Source organism: Rhea pennata, chromosome 10, assembly GCF_028389875.1.
Source record: "Rhea pennata isolate bPtePen1 chromosome 10, bPtePen1.pri, whole genome shotgun sequence".
NCBI lineage: Eukaryota > Metazoa > Chordata > Aves > Rheiformes > Rheidae > Rhea > Rhea pennata.
Genome location: NC_084672.1, coordinates 17,805,414 through 17,820,954, shown reverse-complemented (window position 1 = coordinate 17,820,954; position 15,541 = coordinate 17,805,414). Strand labels below are relative to the sequence as shown.

Below are 15,541 nucleotides of genomic sequence, written 5' to 3'. Positions count from 1 at the left end.
AAGCTCTGCTTAGTTCCACAGATTCCAGCTGCCTGATGTGCTGCATGAGCTTGGTCTTCTGAAATAATTTACTAACAACTTCTGTCCAAGATACAGCTGTCTAGTCTGTCAGGTAGGAGTCCGTCATAGCCCACATACCACTGCTGAGGAGGAAGCATTGAGCTTTTCCTTCTGCCTATATACTATGCACATCACATCCTCAGATTAATTTTAAACGTAACAGTGTCTGTTGGGACTTTGCCTGATGACTGTAATTCTTCTTGCAGAAATATTCCACTACTGCAAGAAAGTCAAAATTTGTGCTTAGTTTCTTCCTGGTACCTGCGGCTGCCAGTGGAAACAGTGGGCTGTTCTGCTTTCTTCACCCTAAGGTCTCTATGGTCAGCAGCACTTTAAACCTGGGGAAGAGCAGCGGCTCTGGAGTGCAGAATGCCCTTTTCCAACCTGCAGAGGCACAGCAACAAGTTTTCATACTTCACTATTCAATTAATTTGCTGCAAATAGTCTGCAAAAAAAATAGAATTGGCACATTTGAGAGCCTGTTGAGAAGGTCAATACAGAATAACTGTATGGCATCATTCTTTGTTTCAGTTTAAGCTAGTGTTTATACATGATTAAGAATTATTGATTACTTGATGTCCATTTCTTCCACATACCTGAAAAATTTGCTGTCATAGGTTTTTTCTTACTTTAGTACTTCCTGTATTTCCCATGATTCAGAAGGAATAATGTGGCAGTTTGCAGAAAGAGTCCAGGTGGCAGAGTCTGAAATACTTAAAGTTGTTTTCTTTTTCTATCCCAGTACTACATAAAACTTTTCTTATTTTAGAGGAAGCAGATGTAGATTAAAAGTCTTCCTGGAAAAATGTGTGTGTCACAGGCTACTAACGTGCTATCAAAAATATGTCTTTATGAGTTTTAGGAGAGTTAATACAAACTTTTTGTGCAGGATGCACAAATAGTACACATGTAGCCATCACCAGATGCAACAGATAATCAGAGAACACAGGTTTCAGATACAATCTGAAGTTCCTATCCGTAGCTTAACTCAAAGTAATTGTTCTTAGTGCCTCTTCAAACGTCAGTACGGCTATTCCACAAAGGTCTTCCGTAGCATACATATTGCCTCCCCGTATGTTTAGTCTCCTTCCACTAAGGCCTTTTCAGTAAGTTAGCCTGACCCACAGGGTAAACTACAAACCAGTGATCGTTCCCTAGGAGCTTGCATGACTTTTGTCCAGGTAGTACCGTTTCTGTCAATAACAGAGCTTTCACAGGGGCAGTGCTTTTGTCTTAAAAACTTGACATCTCTGGATCTCTATGGACGACCTCGAACTGTATGGAGTATAACATGTTTTGCTGTAATCAGGTCTAATTCACGTCCAAAGTCGCATACCTCCGTACCTTGCTGGAGGCGGTCCTGATGTGGTACTAATAGTCAGTTTAAGAGCAATGCAATAGTTCTAGAGATGTGACGTACCTAGGAATATATTCCCACTGCAGCCCTCTATCACATGTCCTTAATGGCATCTTGGCAATAATAATCTGCCTGTCTCAAAGTACACTCAGCGAAATTACAGTCCAGCAGCTCGAATTTTTCCTGTTTTGTGTATATAGTAGTTCTGTACTCTTGCTAGTTAGCCACAGATCTATGAAGAAATTTAAATAGTGTACAATTTGAGAAGAATTAGTTAAAAAAATCAAAGTGAAATGTTTAATACAGAAGAGTAACTTCCCCTAGTCCTAGCTTAGAAGTTCCTCTAGAACTCTTTTTCTTTGCGTTTGCAGTAAGTTGGCAGTCAGTTTCTCTTTATAAAACTTGTTTCATTTTTCACTTTTCTGCCTGCCTCCACCTGCATGGCTGCTGTCACTGTTACAGGCACATCTGTGTTATGTATATACAAGTTCTCAGCCTGTAAGAATGAAAGCAGAAATTGTAATTTGCAACGTTATAACCTACCTAGCATCTTCTGCAGTCACTAAAGTCTCACATCTCATTAATTATCTTTTATTATATTTTATCTATTAAATTCTAGTAACTGCTACAATATGACATCTTTAAACTTAAATCAACTTCGATTTCTCTTGGCAGATTTGCAGCTTGATGCGAGGTGGAATAGCTGAGAGGGGAGGAGTCAGAGTAGGACATCGTATTATTGAGATCAATGGACAAAGTGTTGTTGCAACTGCTCATGAGAAGATAGTACAAGCATTGTCTAATTCAGTGGGAGAGGTAAGAAAACTACTAAGTACGTCATCAAACAAACTGTTAAATGAATATATACTATACATTTTAGTTGAAAGAAAAACAGTGTCTTAACAAAGTATTTGAACTAACACCTCAATAAATCTGACTTGGAACAGTGACAACAAAAAATTAACAGAACATTTTTTTGAAGAATTGGATGTACTTTCACTGTGTTTTTCCACTCATTTTCAAGAGTTCCTCGGATGATTCTGAACCTTCAGCTTACTGCTTGAATTAAACCAGTCAATTAAGGCACGACATCACTCAAGCATCTTATCTATGAAAATGTCTCTTAGGTTATCAGTACAGCATTTGGCATAGAAAGAAATTAATATTCAAATTATTGAGAGATTCAAATTGATCTGTATTTTACTCCTTTTGTTTTCACTGTACATTTCCCACTTACCTTGGGAATAAGTTAAGACATCTCTCTCTGGTACTTTTAGAGAAATTAGCAATGGATGAACAAAATCCTCTGGTCCCTACTGAATTTAGTGGCAGTATCATACATGACCCTGGCCAGATCTTCCACTAGCTCTTTTGCCAAAATCACAACTTCTTTTCTTATGGAAAATGATACTTGAAGTTGAATACCGAGTATGCGCAGGCAGGCAGAAACAAAGCTATAGATTTCACTAGCACCTCCATGCCTTTGAGATACCTCTTTGCTGCCCATCATCTTACTAAACATACAAGGTCAGTATGAAACTTTCTTTTGCAGCATGAAGAGACCAAGCAGTCAAGGCAGCGCATAGCTTGTGAGGGTCTGCATTATCAGTTAGTCATGTTTACAGTCCTTACTCTCACTATTCTGATAGGTTATTACAGCTACTACTACATTATTGGTACAACTCTGATTACCTGACATCTTTAATCCTGTTGGTCTGTAAAATCCTTCTGATGCTTGTCACAATGCTCCTTGTAAAAAGAACTTGGATATACTAGCCATGAGAGAACCTGTTTTACCAAATTCTGACTGCACTGAAATAATAGATGGTTTTGTGTTCAGAAGTTCGTACTCTACTTAGGAGAAAATATGTATTAAAAGCCCCTCCCATAGGGACATTAAAAGAAAATCTAATTTCAGTTAATATTGGAGTAGCAGAATGAATTTCCAGAGAGCTTTGTGTTCCCTCTTTTTGCAAGACCTATGGTTGGAGAAGCAATAGCTAGAGTTTAAATATCATGTCAGTTCATGTCATTCAGAAAATAAAACAAAACCAAACAAAAAGAAACAGAAAAAAGACATCAAACCTGTGTGTCCAAAGCAGAGAACTGTGAACCAGAAACTTTGATAACATTCATATCTGACGGGAACCAGGACATTAAATGCACTTATACCACTGAGAGAGACAGATTGGGCCATATGGATTATTCTTAACTAGTAATAATTCTGTTACTTTTTGTGTAAATCAATTGACAGATTCACATGAAGACTATGCCAGCTGCCATGTTCAGGCTTCTCACTGGGCAAGAGACACCCCTGTACATCTAGCATGAGACTCTCTCAACAAAATAACTAAATGATTCCATCAAAGCTGAAGCCTTCGCAGCTGAAGAGAATTTTGTATTTTGTATGAATGAAAGGCTTTGAAGCTGGACCTGAGGACTCCAAAACCAGGAATGGACAGGTGTCTCTGCCTTTTCTCTCCTTCCATTTTATTTCTTTGCCAAAAAGTGATGAGAAGGGTGATCAAGGACAATAATCACTGACACAAAATCTTTGTAAAACATTTAAGTATTTTGCAACATCTTCTAAATTCTTTTCTCATAAAACTTAAAACATATTTATTTGTAACCTTTATGTGGCGTGGTGTATGTATGTCCGTCCTGTTTGATATCATGGTGAATGTGAATATCTGATGAATGAGACTGCAGGAAATGGCAAAGATAAGCAATTAGAGAAAGTTACAGCTGCCTCAAGTTAAAAAGAAATCCCAGTCCCATAAAGTGGTACAATACTGATGGCATTGCATAATTTTAAAATTGGTGCCGAATAGATGGTATTTCAGTGGATAGGAACGTGTGCAGTTAAATTCCTAGATTCTAACGTAAAGAAAACCACTGTAGTACTTGGTATTGTTATGACAAGTGTAACCTGCTTGGCAAGGTGTGAACATAAACATGTAACAAGTGTTTCCATATGCTAAATAAAGAATAATTGCCACAAGATTAAATTCAAAATATTTATTTAGATACATATTTATTTTTAATGTTTGTGATTTTTATGATTTAACAGAACTATTTCACTGATAACTTATTGCACAGTTTGTGTAATGTATGTATTGGGCTGGGGTTTTTTGTTTTAATTTTTGCATATTACCTTTTTGTTCATATTAGCTCAAAATGGGAAAGCCATGCTTACCTGTTACTGTCTTTTATAAAGCATTCTTATTCCTGAGGCAATGTGTTCTGAATGTAAATTGTTCTGACAAATGAGCTAGCACCATCAGCAGTATTAGAATGTGTGTAGATAAAAAAAATAAATAAATAGTAGTAAAGTTGTATTCCTTATGAGATAAATGTTAATTGATGTAATTTTTGGCCTAGGATTTTACTTTATTTCTTCTTTTTTTTTTTTTTTTTGGCCAAAACCTTGAAGAAAATACACTGTGACTTAAGAAGCCTTACCATGCAGTAACTAAAAAGCTTTAGGACTGTACTTCAAGGACTAATGTGTGTTGCATGCAACTGACCTTAGGAAAGAATTAACCTAATATCACTAATAAATCAGAAATAATAACAAAAGCTCGCTTATTTTGTTTGTTGTGTAAGTTTACGTAACAAAAAAATCCAACTAGAATATCATTTAATTCTTCATCTAAGTGCAGTTGCAAAGGTCACAGATTTCTGTTCTTAAAAGGAATTCATTCCACTATCTTGAAATAAGAATTTGTGTATTGTCTATTATCATCTTCAGAATTGATGCTTGCAATTAGCCTACCATGTTGCCACTGGATGTCACTGTAACTTCATATCAATATAGAAGCATGCTATGCTTAAAATGCATTAAAATGGATGATTCTGTAAAACTAAAACTACCCATCCTCAGCTACATTCCTTTGTGACCTTTTCACAGGATGTCTGCCCAGCTCAGAATGACACAAATGAAACCACTGTACAGCTAAACCTCAAGTGGAAATTGTAGTACTACTGACAAGCATTGCTGCAAAAGAATTAAAACCACAAACCATCAACCTATGATTGATTCTTTATGCGAACCTTTTGTTTAAGGCACTTCCAGTTTCCTCTGAGAGATCTGAGATGAAACTTGCACTGGAAGACATTGCTGGTAGACCTGTGTTTATGCTGGTACTCAAACTAGTGTCAATGATACTACTTTGATTTTTTTAAGATCAGTTTTAAATTAATCACAAATGCAGCAGAACCACAAGGACATGTTTTAGTAATATAATTGTCCAAATTACCAATTGGAATGGACTAGCACTTCTTTTTTAAAAAATTCAAGGCTCTGCTGGATAAAAATACATCTAATTTTCTGTCAGTTACCATTTGTAAGAAACTTATAAAACATTCTTTTTGGAAATGCAGAATTTCAAAGAATTCTTTTCTGATGCATGTTTTGGTCACAACTGGCAGAATATTTAAACATCATTTTTCAATAGCATTTTCTACGCCATTAATAAGCTCATAAGTATTCAGAACAAAACAAAAATAAATGACACTGCATCCTTTACTATAATTTAAAAGGGCAACACATTATAGGGAGGAGGGGGAAAGCAGTTTTAATAGGACAGATCAGTGAGCCTGGCATGACAAACACTGGTAAAATGGATCAGAATAAGCACTGCGCGTGCTTATAAATAACTTTCACATTTCTATCCAAATCAGCTTTTGCAAAAACAGAGTCCAGAAATACTTTTTATTAAAACACTGATCATAGTTAAAACACTTTGAGGTACATTAAATAAATACAACTCTTTAAGTTGTACAACAAGTCTCTGGTGGTTTTGCAATGGTTTTCAAGAAATGCTAGGCAGCATCAGCAGCATTTCTGTAAGTACAGTGAAATATATGCATTTCTGGTTGGGAAAACATTTCTTATGAGTTTACTAATAAATCAGTTAAATTTTGCAAAACACAGGGTTGAAATTTACATTCAGAAAAACAGGTGTTTGCCTCCTGCTCTTGGGAAAAAAAAAAAAAAAAAAAGTGGAATTCCAAAGGAAGACACTTTTTCCTTTTTAAGTCATCCACTAGTATTTTTCCCAGTCCTGGTTTCTTCCTTAATTCTCTTTGCTGGAGTCACATACCTGTGGGTATTATCAAAGGATGGTCTCCCGGCAAACTCCAATTAAACTGTGAGGCCTGTCCCGCTCTAAGTTGCGAGCGATGTGGGCCCTACGTAAGAAGGCAACTGGAGAGCTCAGAGCACCACAGCTCTGCAGGTGAAGATCTTCCTGAAGTCGCTTTCTAGAGGTATACACATTCTGCTGGGTACTTGTCATTACCTGTTTGAAACAGCAGCAATGGAGAAGGAAACATGGGGAAAAAAAGAGTAAGAAATGTTTTCATTGAAAAGGTTCAGTTTCTGAATATTATTTAATTTATTTAATAATCTCCCTGCAAGGAGATGTGTGTTTATGCAACCTCCCAGAGACTCTCTCCCCCCACCTCCCCAGTTTTCACAAGCTGCCAGGGCTGAGTACTGGCTACAAAAAGCAAGGTCAGGGTTCAGACGGCATCAAGCCTTGAATCTGTATTGTAGCTGTAAATCAACAAAGGGCAAACAAGTACTTGTTTCTCCGTACAAGAATGAAAAGGAAACTAGTGAAAAAGAAGGCAACTCTGCCTTATAGTAGGCAAATATGAGTTTGAAAGAAATTCATCTATTTCTTATAGGAAAAAGAGATGCTTCACTACCTTTGGTGAAGGTTGAAGAGAACTAAAACCTCAGAAGCCTGGTAAGCACACACTTTGGTTAATGGAACTGTCAATCTGCTTCACAAATCTGAATTATACAGCAATTTTAGAGAAAATCCTGTGACTTCTTAAGTAGATTGCTGGAACAGCTGGGACTCTCACTGATTAATGTTTTTGGCTGAAAAAAATAACTTCACTGAAATTATTTCTTTAATGTGAAAAAGCTATATATGTCCTTGAATCTCAGAAGCCCACACAGGGTTTCTGGTTTTATGATCTGCATAAACACTCACATTCATTTATACTATTTTGTTTTGTGAGGAACTTTTTCATTTAAATAAAATTGTTTTCAACTTTCCAACCTTGGGGATTTAATCACCTATAAATCTTGCAAAGCAATAAAAATGTTAACATTTAATTCCACATTGACATTCTGTTAAGTATCTCATGATAGCACTGCTTTTCTACTGACGTGACTGTAGAGTGAACCGATACTGTTCTTCTACTTTGCTCTACCTCATAGTTAGCAAAAACCAATACTGCAGCAAGCTCTTGTAAATGCAGTATGGTTGCTGCTCCACATCAAACTTATCTCATATGCTGTTTAACTGATACTACATCCTATTTTGAAATTCAGTAAATTTCCCTTCTTTGGGATCAGCAGACTAATACCATAGAAATGTCATCTCAAAGGGGGAAACAGCCCAAGTGTGTATCCTTAATCCTCTGTCCAGCTCTCTGAAAACCCAATAGCCAGCCTGGACATGGCTAGTCAGTGCTGTTTAAACCTTACAATATAAAAGAAACTTCATTTCTAAACATATCATTTTGGTAACAGTACTAGGAAAAGGTGATCCATCTCCTTTCTTATTAAAAAGATTTATTAGAAGCTATGTGTCTCTGCATATATACACAAATTCACGTATGGAATACTCTGTCTCAAGTACAGAAAGAATTTGAAAGTGAGAGGATTCTTATCTGCTCCCTAGTGATCTCCTAGGATATCACCAGAACTGGGTCCAGCTGAAGAATTTTAAATGCATCTGTAACCACATCAGTGTAAAATTCACTGCTGCTTGATAAATATTATTTCTTATTAAAGTCATGTTACCCTATAAGAACATTTGTAACAATTCTCTGAACTACTTAAAACTGTAAAACGTGTAACTAAGATATGTGTTTACCGTAGCTGAACAGATCTGTAAAACATGAATGGCCTACCTGGTCGATGATATTGGCACTGAAGATGGCCTCCTCCATGTGTCTCTCATCAGACTTTATAACTGAGCGTATGCTGTTCACTACATGACGTACTTCTGGAGGGAGATTACAGTTTGAATGTTCCAAAAATTTTGCCACTAAAATTTTTGTGTCTTTATAGGTCTTAAGGTCCACTAAAGAGTGCGGTCGCTCTTTTGAGGTTGTTTGCAAAGCCTTTGACTTTAAATGTAGGTCAATTTTCCTTGTATCCCTCTGTTTTTCAGCTGGTAGGAAACTGCTCAAAGAATCCTGACAAGCAGAGGCAGCCATATGAGAACGCCAAACAGGAACTAAAAAGGGGGGAAAAAGTACCTTTCAAATAATAGCTTTTTTAAAAAAATCATCAAATCAAATATTGTCAACAAAAGGTTTTTAGTTTGTCATAAAATTCCTATTTTGTCTTCAGAATAACAAAAACATGAAATCTAGGAAACATTTCAGAATGGTTGATTTTAAATAGCGTAGTAGCATCAGAGGTAAGATTCCTTCACAGGAGCAAGAAGGACCATGCATAGATGAATGGTGGGTAATTAAAACACTTCATAAATAGCATACACTCTTTTTTTTTTTTTTTTTTTAACCTCTATTTCAGAGATTTCAGCTGACATTAATGATAGAGGAAGACAATAGCTACTCAATGTTACATATATAATTTGTAATGTTTTAGCTCTCAGCGACTTTAAGGATGAAGTTCTTAATGATAATCAGAACAAAAAATTAAAAGCAGTGAGTAATACATGAGAGATTAGTGAAAAATTGAGAGAAAGCAAAATAGCTAAGCTAAGGCATGGAGTTAAATCACAACATTTGTTGTCAGTGAAAGGTTGCTTCATTGTCATGTTATCAGGAACTCTGCCTCTCGGCCATGCTCTGGTGTGGGAACCCTCTGTTCTCTCTCATCATACTCTGTTGCGAGGCAAAGAGCAAGCCCAGTCCTCCAAATTAAAAGCCGCATTCCCCAGATTTAGGGCAAGAAACAGGTACCTACTTGGTCACAAGTAGGTTCAATGTGAATGTGTGCAAATGTGGTACTGTCAACATTATACTGCATGCATGCTGTTTTAAGAAAATTTTGGGAGGAAACTGCTTGATTTTATTTCTCTATTACAAGTTTGTTTTAATTAGTAGTAGAACAAGAGAAGAAAACCCATATGATCCAGCTTTAGAAAACTGATCCTCACCTGTCTCTAGTACAGCTGGAAATAATCCTGCATCTCGATGCTGGCTAGATACTGGAGTCCAGGCACAATTATCACCTTGAATCAAATAGAAACAGAGACAGAGAAAGGGCACAACCAAACCCTGTCATTCTCTGCTGAAAGCATGGCAAATACACTGGGATCTTTTACAATCTCCTTTGCAGAATGAAACTACTCAAATGAAATACTATTTTCAAGATATCCAAGAGAAGCTACTATACACAGAAATGTCCTTTAACCAGTTAATTATATATGATTAGAAGGATATCGTTCCTTGGTTGATGGTTTCCTGTTACACAGTTATCAAAGCCTGTGCACGAGTAGTAGAGGAGGCTCACTGCATTCTAGGGGCAGAGCTGCCTGTATTTCCCTCATAGGCAGAGTTTACCTTAGAAAATAGGAAGACAAGGAAGATGAAGCCCTCTTATTTTTATAAAAGCTGGTGCTTTGTTCAATAACTCTACCTCCTTTTTTGAATAGATTCTCATTCCTTGGAGGACAAATGCTATCTACCACTGATTAAGTTAATGGGCAGTATGGTTACTGGTGCTCCAATTAAACAGTTACAGTGCATAATCAAACAGCTCTGGACATAGCTGGGTTGATGAGAGGGTTTCTAATGAGAGTTTTCTGAGATGCCAGCAAAAGGATCAATGATGGTGAGATCACAATATACAGAAACTACCACTTCAGTCTTTTTGATTTCAAGCCTGTGACAGTCAGGATAGAATAAACCCTCCCATTTATGTTAAGCCTGTTTACACCTGTTTCCAAGATTGAAAACTATTTTGAACTTCTAGGTAGATTAGAAGACATTTTCCTCAATATCTTCAGAGAAAGTTTGTAAGGAAAACCTGTTTTAATCCTCTCTGGCAAAGAGAATAATGCAGGAAAAAAAAGTAAGATTCTACAAACACAGAAAAGGTGTAAGAAATTAAGAGGCAGCTACTAGTCTGTCTTTAATTTGCCTTATTGTTTTGAAGTACTCCACGCACGAATCATGGCATACTTACTAAGAGGAGACACTTCAGAGATTTTATTTTCCCATCCTCTATTATACTGCTTAATGCACCTTAGGCAAAGAGAAAACTACACCACTGGACATTATCCTGAATTATCTGGAATAGAGACACTACAGTAATCACCAGTTATTCAGAACACTTACTGATACAGCTACATAGCATATTATAGATTTATAGATTGAGTTTATTCTAGCAAAGATCAATGCTACAAGTTGTTTCTGTCCTCCTTTGCTTTGATAAACTTACAGGGGAAAAGAGGGAGAGGCAAACAGGCACAGTGCTCATTTGGAAGTAATGTTTTAAAGAAGGAACCATTTCTTAGAGAGATTATATGTGAACCCACCACACTTGCATTGCCCTGGAACTGCATACTAACTATAAAAGCACCCATTAAACTAAACTTATTTATATAATTCCTCTACTAGGGATGGCAGACACTTCAACACAAATGAACAAGCTCACTTCCAGCATTAAAGGATAAATGGGGAAATTACTGACTATATAGACCATGAAGACTCCATCTTGTCAAGATGTGCTTAGAAGCACATGAATTGTGGATTACTGATATAAAAAACCCACAGAGATTTACGCCTGCTTTGAAATTAATTCCCAGATTACTAACCTATCAGATCTCATGGCTGTTGCATGACTGCATATACACTGAGGTATATAGTACAGAAGTATATATAATCCACAGATAATTATTATTCTTTAAGAAAAAAAAGATAGAGACCAAAGATGATATTGAATCTCACTTCCCAATCTGACCACTGAATTTTCCCATTTTATGTGAAGTTCCCACACCCTTCTGTTCCTCCTAGGCTGTGGTATGCATCTTGCATGACTTACGAGTCTTAACGATATGAAATTACACCTCTGTGCTTCATATGGTCAGAATATTTGATGAGTTCTTCTACTCCAGAACAGTTTTTTTTAAAAAGTGTAAATTACTGCCAAAAATAGTTTTGCTCCTGGGATGAGAAGAAGTTGATGAATGCTTCCCTATCCTTCAGCTCTGTGGATCTCAGATTACACATCCATGAGGCACACAGCACAGCTCCCCTCTCTGCATAGGGATATAGACTGTAAGCAAGTATTCTCTATTCTCTATTTCTGCATGCTCAGGAGCTGCATTTGATTGATCTGGTTTTTGAATAGGATGGTGGTATTTGATTTCTATTTCCCTTCCTCATACAGGTAACTATATCAGAAAGGTCTGTTCTGAAACCTGCCTGAAAATCTAAATATAGAGTCAGGAGACTTCCTCTTGCTGCATGAATCCACAAGCCCCCTCTAGGTGTCCATAGCTCCTCTTTGCACTGGACATGGCTCTAGAGACATACAGATAGTTTTCAAATAAAGCTTCCCCTCTGCATAGCAGGTTTACTATCTTTTAGCTTCTCCTAACTTACACTGTGATATATCTACGAGTGAAAATGCATTTCAGTGTGCTCCAGATCTTCAGTGTCTTTCAAAGTTACAGGTGCTTTAAGCCTTTTCTACCTCATAGGATTTATCTTGCTTAAAGCACAAAGCTGCATAATGTCCTGAATGCCTAAAAATGACAGTTATCACATAACAGTATTTAAAATTCTGCATTGAAATCTATAGACCAGTCCTGAAACATCTAGATCAAATGTTTCGCTCAAGTTAGCTGATGATAAAGAACTTCAGCTGTGTGACACTGCTTAGGAAAAATAACCTTAAGGGCCGCTACAAACAGTCAATACATATTATTAGAAATGTGCTACTACTAATATATGTGTGATTTCCAAAGCTCAACAAACAGTATGGAGTGAGGAATGTGAGGCAATGTAAAGCAGTGAAAAGCTTCACAGAATCAAACTTTGCCATATACTACTCTAGTTTGCTGGACATCTAAACGAAAGAAATACATGCATCTAAACTCACGTTTCCCTAACAAAGCTTTCATTTAAAAGAAACTGCTGTAGGCAGCAAAAAAATGTCAAACTAGGTCAGCAAAAACACATATCCTTCCACGTTACCTCTTCTCTTGCTCCCTCCCCAACTCACATCAGTATCTTTAGAACCATCTCTACTCCCCTCATACAAGCCCAGTTAAAATTCAATAATGTTTCGCCTGTTTTCAACCTATGTTGGTCAAGAACTTGGAAATTATACAAAATAATTCCCATAATCACAGTAAATTAAACAAGCAAATTTCTCCAGAAAAAAATGATGGATGTATTTAGGACGTGTTAAAAATGAAGCCAGAGCATCTGTTATGGCAGGTGTCCCAACAGTCATCTAGAGCACAAAGATGTGGCTGCCTACAGTAATATCTCTGTCAAACAGTACTCAAAGAGCATATGGAGCACAATATGGAAAACTTGCACAGTGTGATCCAGAAGAGAAAGGGTAGTCTTTGGCACTGTATAAAGGATTTAGAATTTCCTACTTACTGTCTGCACAGCAGATTCATAGCACATACATCCTAGCATAAAATAAATGCAGGTCTTAACATCTTTAGATTTAAGGTTCAAATTGCTTGGATAGCAAGCTAAGGCCAGATTTCTAAAGTTAAAAGGCTTCAATTACTGAGCTAGGTACAAAGTCTCACAGAAACAGAATAACGATGCCAAAAAGTCTAATAGGCCCAATACTTCATCTTCCTAAATGAAACTATTTTCAGCATTTTGTCTACTGCTGTTTTGAACTAATCACATGATGATTCTTCCTCTAGCTCACTAAGAAAGCCCAGTAAATGCACCTGTACTAGCATAATTTTTCTGACATCAAAACTCTTCATCTTTACTTTCAAACCACTTCTCCAAGTTACCCCTTCAAATCTCTCTAGACAGCTTACATCTTGTAAAAAACACATTTTTCAAGTGTTTTCAAATATTTCATTCCTGCTATTATTTGACCAAGCCACTCCCCACTAAATCAAGTATTTTCTCTCCCACTCATAAACAGATGTTTATAAAGATACAGTGGTCAGCTAACAACCCCTCCTCCCCCTCTTCCATACTTGTCTCAGAGAACATTCATAGCACATGCTGCTTATCCAGGACAGTCAAAGGCTTACTACGTTTTAATTCATCATCTTGTCATACACCCTATCTTTCATTTCATCATCCTTTAAAACTTTCCATTGCATAGTCCAACTTGCTGCTACAGAGTCATACCCTAACAGCCTCTGACATGCACTAATCCTGTCAATGAATCAGTGCCACCTTCAGGCGACACAACTGGCTATATTTTGAACATGAAAGCTTGATTAGTTGTTTCTCAAGTACACCCCAGCTACCATTCAGCTTATTGGTTTAGCTTCTCAACACAATACTAAGAGAGGCGGAAGCATACACTCAGGAGATATTTTTTTTGATTCAGGCTAGAAAGGCTGGTACAATTTAGAAAAAATAGTATTAATTTCATTGTCACTTTTCCTACATTCATTATTCCTAAAATTTTCAAATGTAGAAAGTGTGCATGGAGCTAAAACCTTCATACACAAGTCATCCATCACTGAAAGGCTTTGTATAATTTCCAGCCATACTGATCACTGCACAAATCAAACACCATTGCTTTGTGGTGAGCCACAACCATGTTGTACTATACCTACCTTCTGCATTAGATGAACATGATATAGGGTCACTAGTTGATCGGACTATATTTGAAATTCTGGATTTTGTAATGTGATGCTGCTGGACAGTACTCTCTGGGCTGCCTGTGTACGATGAAGTATTTGCATGCCCAAAACAGGGGGAAGGCTGGGAAGGGACAGCAGGCTGGCTACAGACCCCACAGCAGATTTTCATTTGTTTCAAAGGTGGACTAGCTTTGCTCTGCCCTTCTCTTTCTGAGGAGCTGAAATTCTCGGAGGAGCAGTCTGAGGACCTGCCATGCGCACAGCTCTCATTCTCCTGTTCTTGAGACCTGTCCGTAGAGGCTCTGCTGTAAGAGCCACCATCCTCATCAGGAAAGCCCTGCGAGCGAGTCCGTTCCAACCAGCAGCGCGTGCTGTAATCTAGGCTGCTGCAGCTCCTGTCTGCAGCCCCTTTGTGCGTTGTGCTGTAGGGAGAAAAATCTGCAGAACGGAGTGATCTCTGAACTTCCAGCGAACAAAGATCTTCAGAGGAGCAGCTATGGTCTGGGATATCCACCGCCTCAGAGACCATCAAAGAGGTGCTGTCAACAGAAACTGCAAAACAAGAGATTCAGAGAAAATTTCATGAAGGATATTTTTTCTTACGTAAGATGAATTAAAATTACCATTTTCTTTTAGCACTTCTAGGAAATAAATTCATAATATTTACAAGGCAATCATAAGATTACCAAAAAGAACATTATAATCAATCATGGAAATGGAAATACATCTATCCATGCTAAAATTGCGTAATACGCACTGTTCAAGCTGCAGTAGTTTACCAGATCATTTGTATTTTGTGATGTGTTTCCAAACACTTTTATATAAGTGACATTATTCTCTGCAACATATTCCCTTAACTCAAGCTTTGAAATACGTAGAAAGTTTGTACTCATAACTGAAAATATCAAGTCTGTGCCTGTCTTCAGAGCACAGATCTTCAATATTCAAGCTCCCTTCCTCTGGAACCTCATTGTCAGCATTTGTTTAAATGCATCCATTTAAACAAATCCAGCTCAAAAACAATCACAGAAACACAAATCTGTACTGAGTATATTTCAGATTGAGGTTGTTTGTACCACTTGCTACCCAAACTCAAGGGTCTTAAACTATATTTACAGCTTCATACTATTCTACTCTTCCACTGGCACAGTTTTCCTGGTACTGCAGAAAGTAGGAGATTTCTTATCAAACCACATACCATTCTAGTGGCATATAACATACAAAGAATACTAGAGGGAGAAGGTGGCTGCTGTCCTCCTGGTTCCCTTTCAGGGGCACACACCACTGTATGCAGTGTTAAAACCCTGGCCTGAGT

The 15,541-nt window shown here is 37.3% G+C and overlaps 2 protein-coding genes across 7 annotated transcripts in view; one reads left to right on the top strand and one right to left on the bottom strand.

The window, feature by feature from the left end:
- Positions 1 to 5,445, top strand: part of APBA2 (amyloid beta precursor protein binding family A member 2) — a 109,732-nt gene extending 104,287 nt beyond the window's left edge. For all 3 annotated transcript variants that reach the window (XM_062583388.1, XM_062583389.1, XM_062583387.1), the window contains 2 exons: positions 2,093 to 2,233; positions 3,672 to 5,445. In XM_062583388.1, the coding sequence (XP_062439372.1) occupies positions 2,093 to 2,233; positions 3,672 to 3,743 (213 nt within the window). In that variant the 3' untranslated portion in view covers positions 3,744 to 5,445. The remainder of the gene's footprint in view (positions 1 to 2,092; positions 2,234 to 3,671) is intronic.
- ENTREP2 (endosomal transmembrane epsin interactor 2) overlaps positions 1 to 15,541 on the bottom strand; it is a 160,657-nt gene that overhangs the window by 4,062 nt on the left and 141,054 nt on the right. For 2 of the 4 annotated variants that reach the window (XM_062583390.1, XM_062583394.1), the window contains 4 exons: positions 14,200 to 14,778; positions 9,574 to 9,648; positions 8,354 to 8,682; positions 4,469 to 6,720 (listed from right to left, as the gene is read on the bottom strand). In XM_062583390.1, the coding sequence (XP_062439374.1) occupies positions 6,535 to 6,720; positions 8,354 to 8,682; positions 9,574 to 9,648; positions 14,200 to 14,778 (1,169 nt within the window). In that variant the 3' untranslated portion in view covers positions 4,469 to 6,534. Of the gene's footprint in view, positions 1 to 4,468; positions 6,721 to 8,353; positions 8,683 to 9,573; positions 9,649 to 14,199; positions 14,779 to 15,541 lie in introns of those variants that run through there. The other 2 variants (XM_062583391.1, XM_062583393.1) reach the window with 2 other exon arrangements.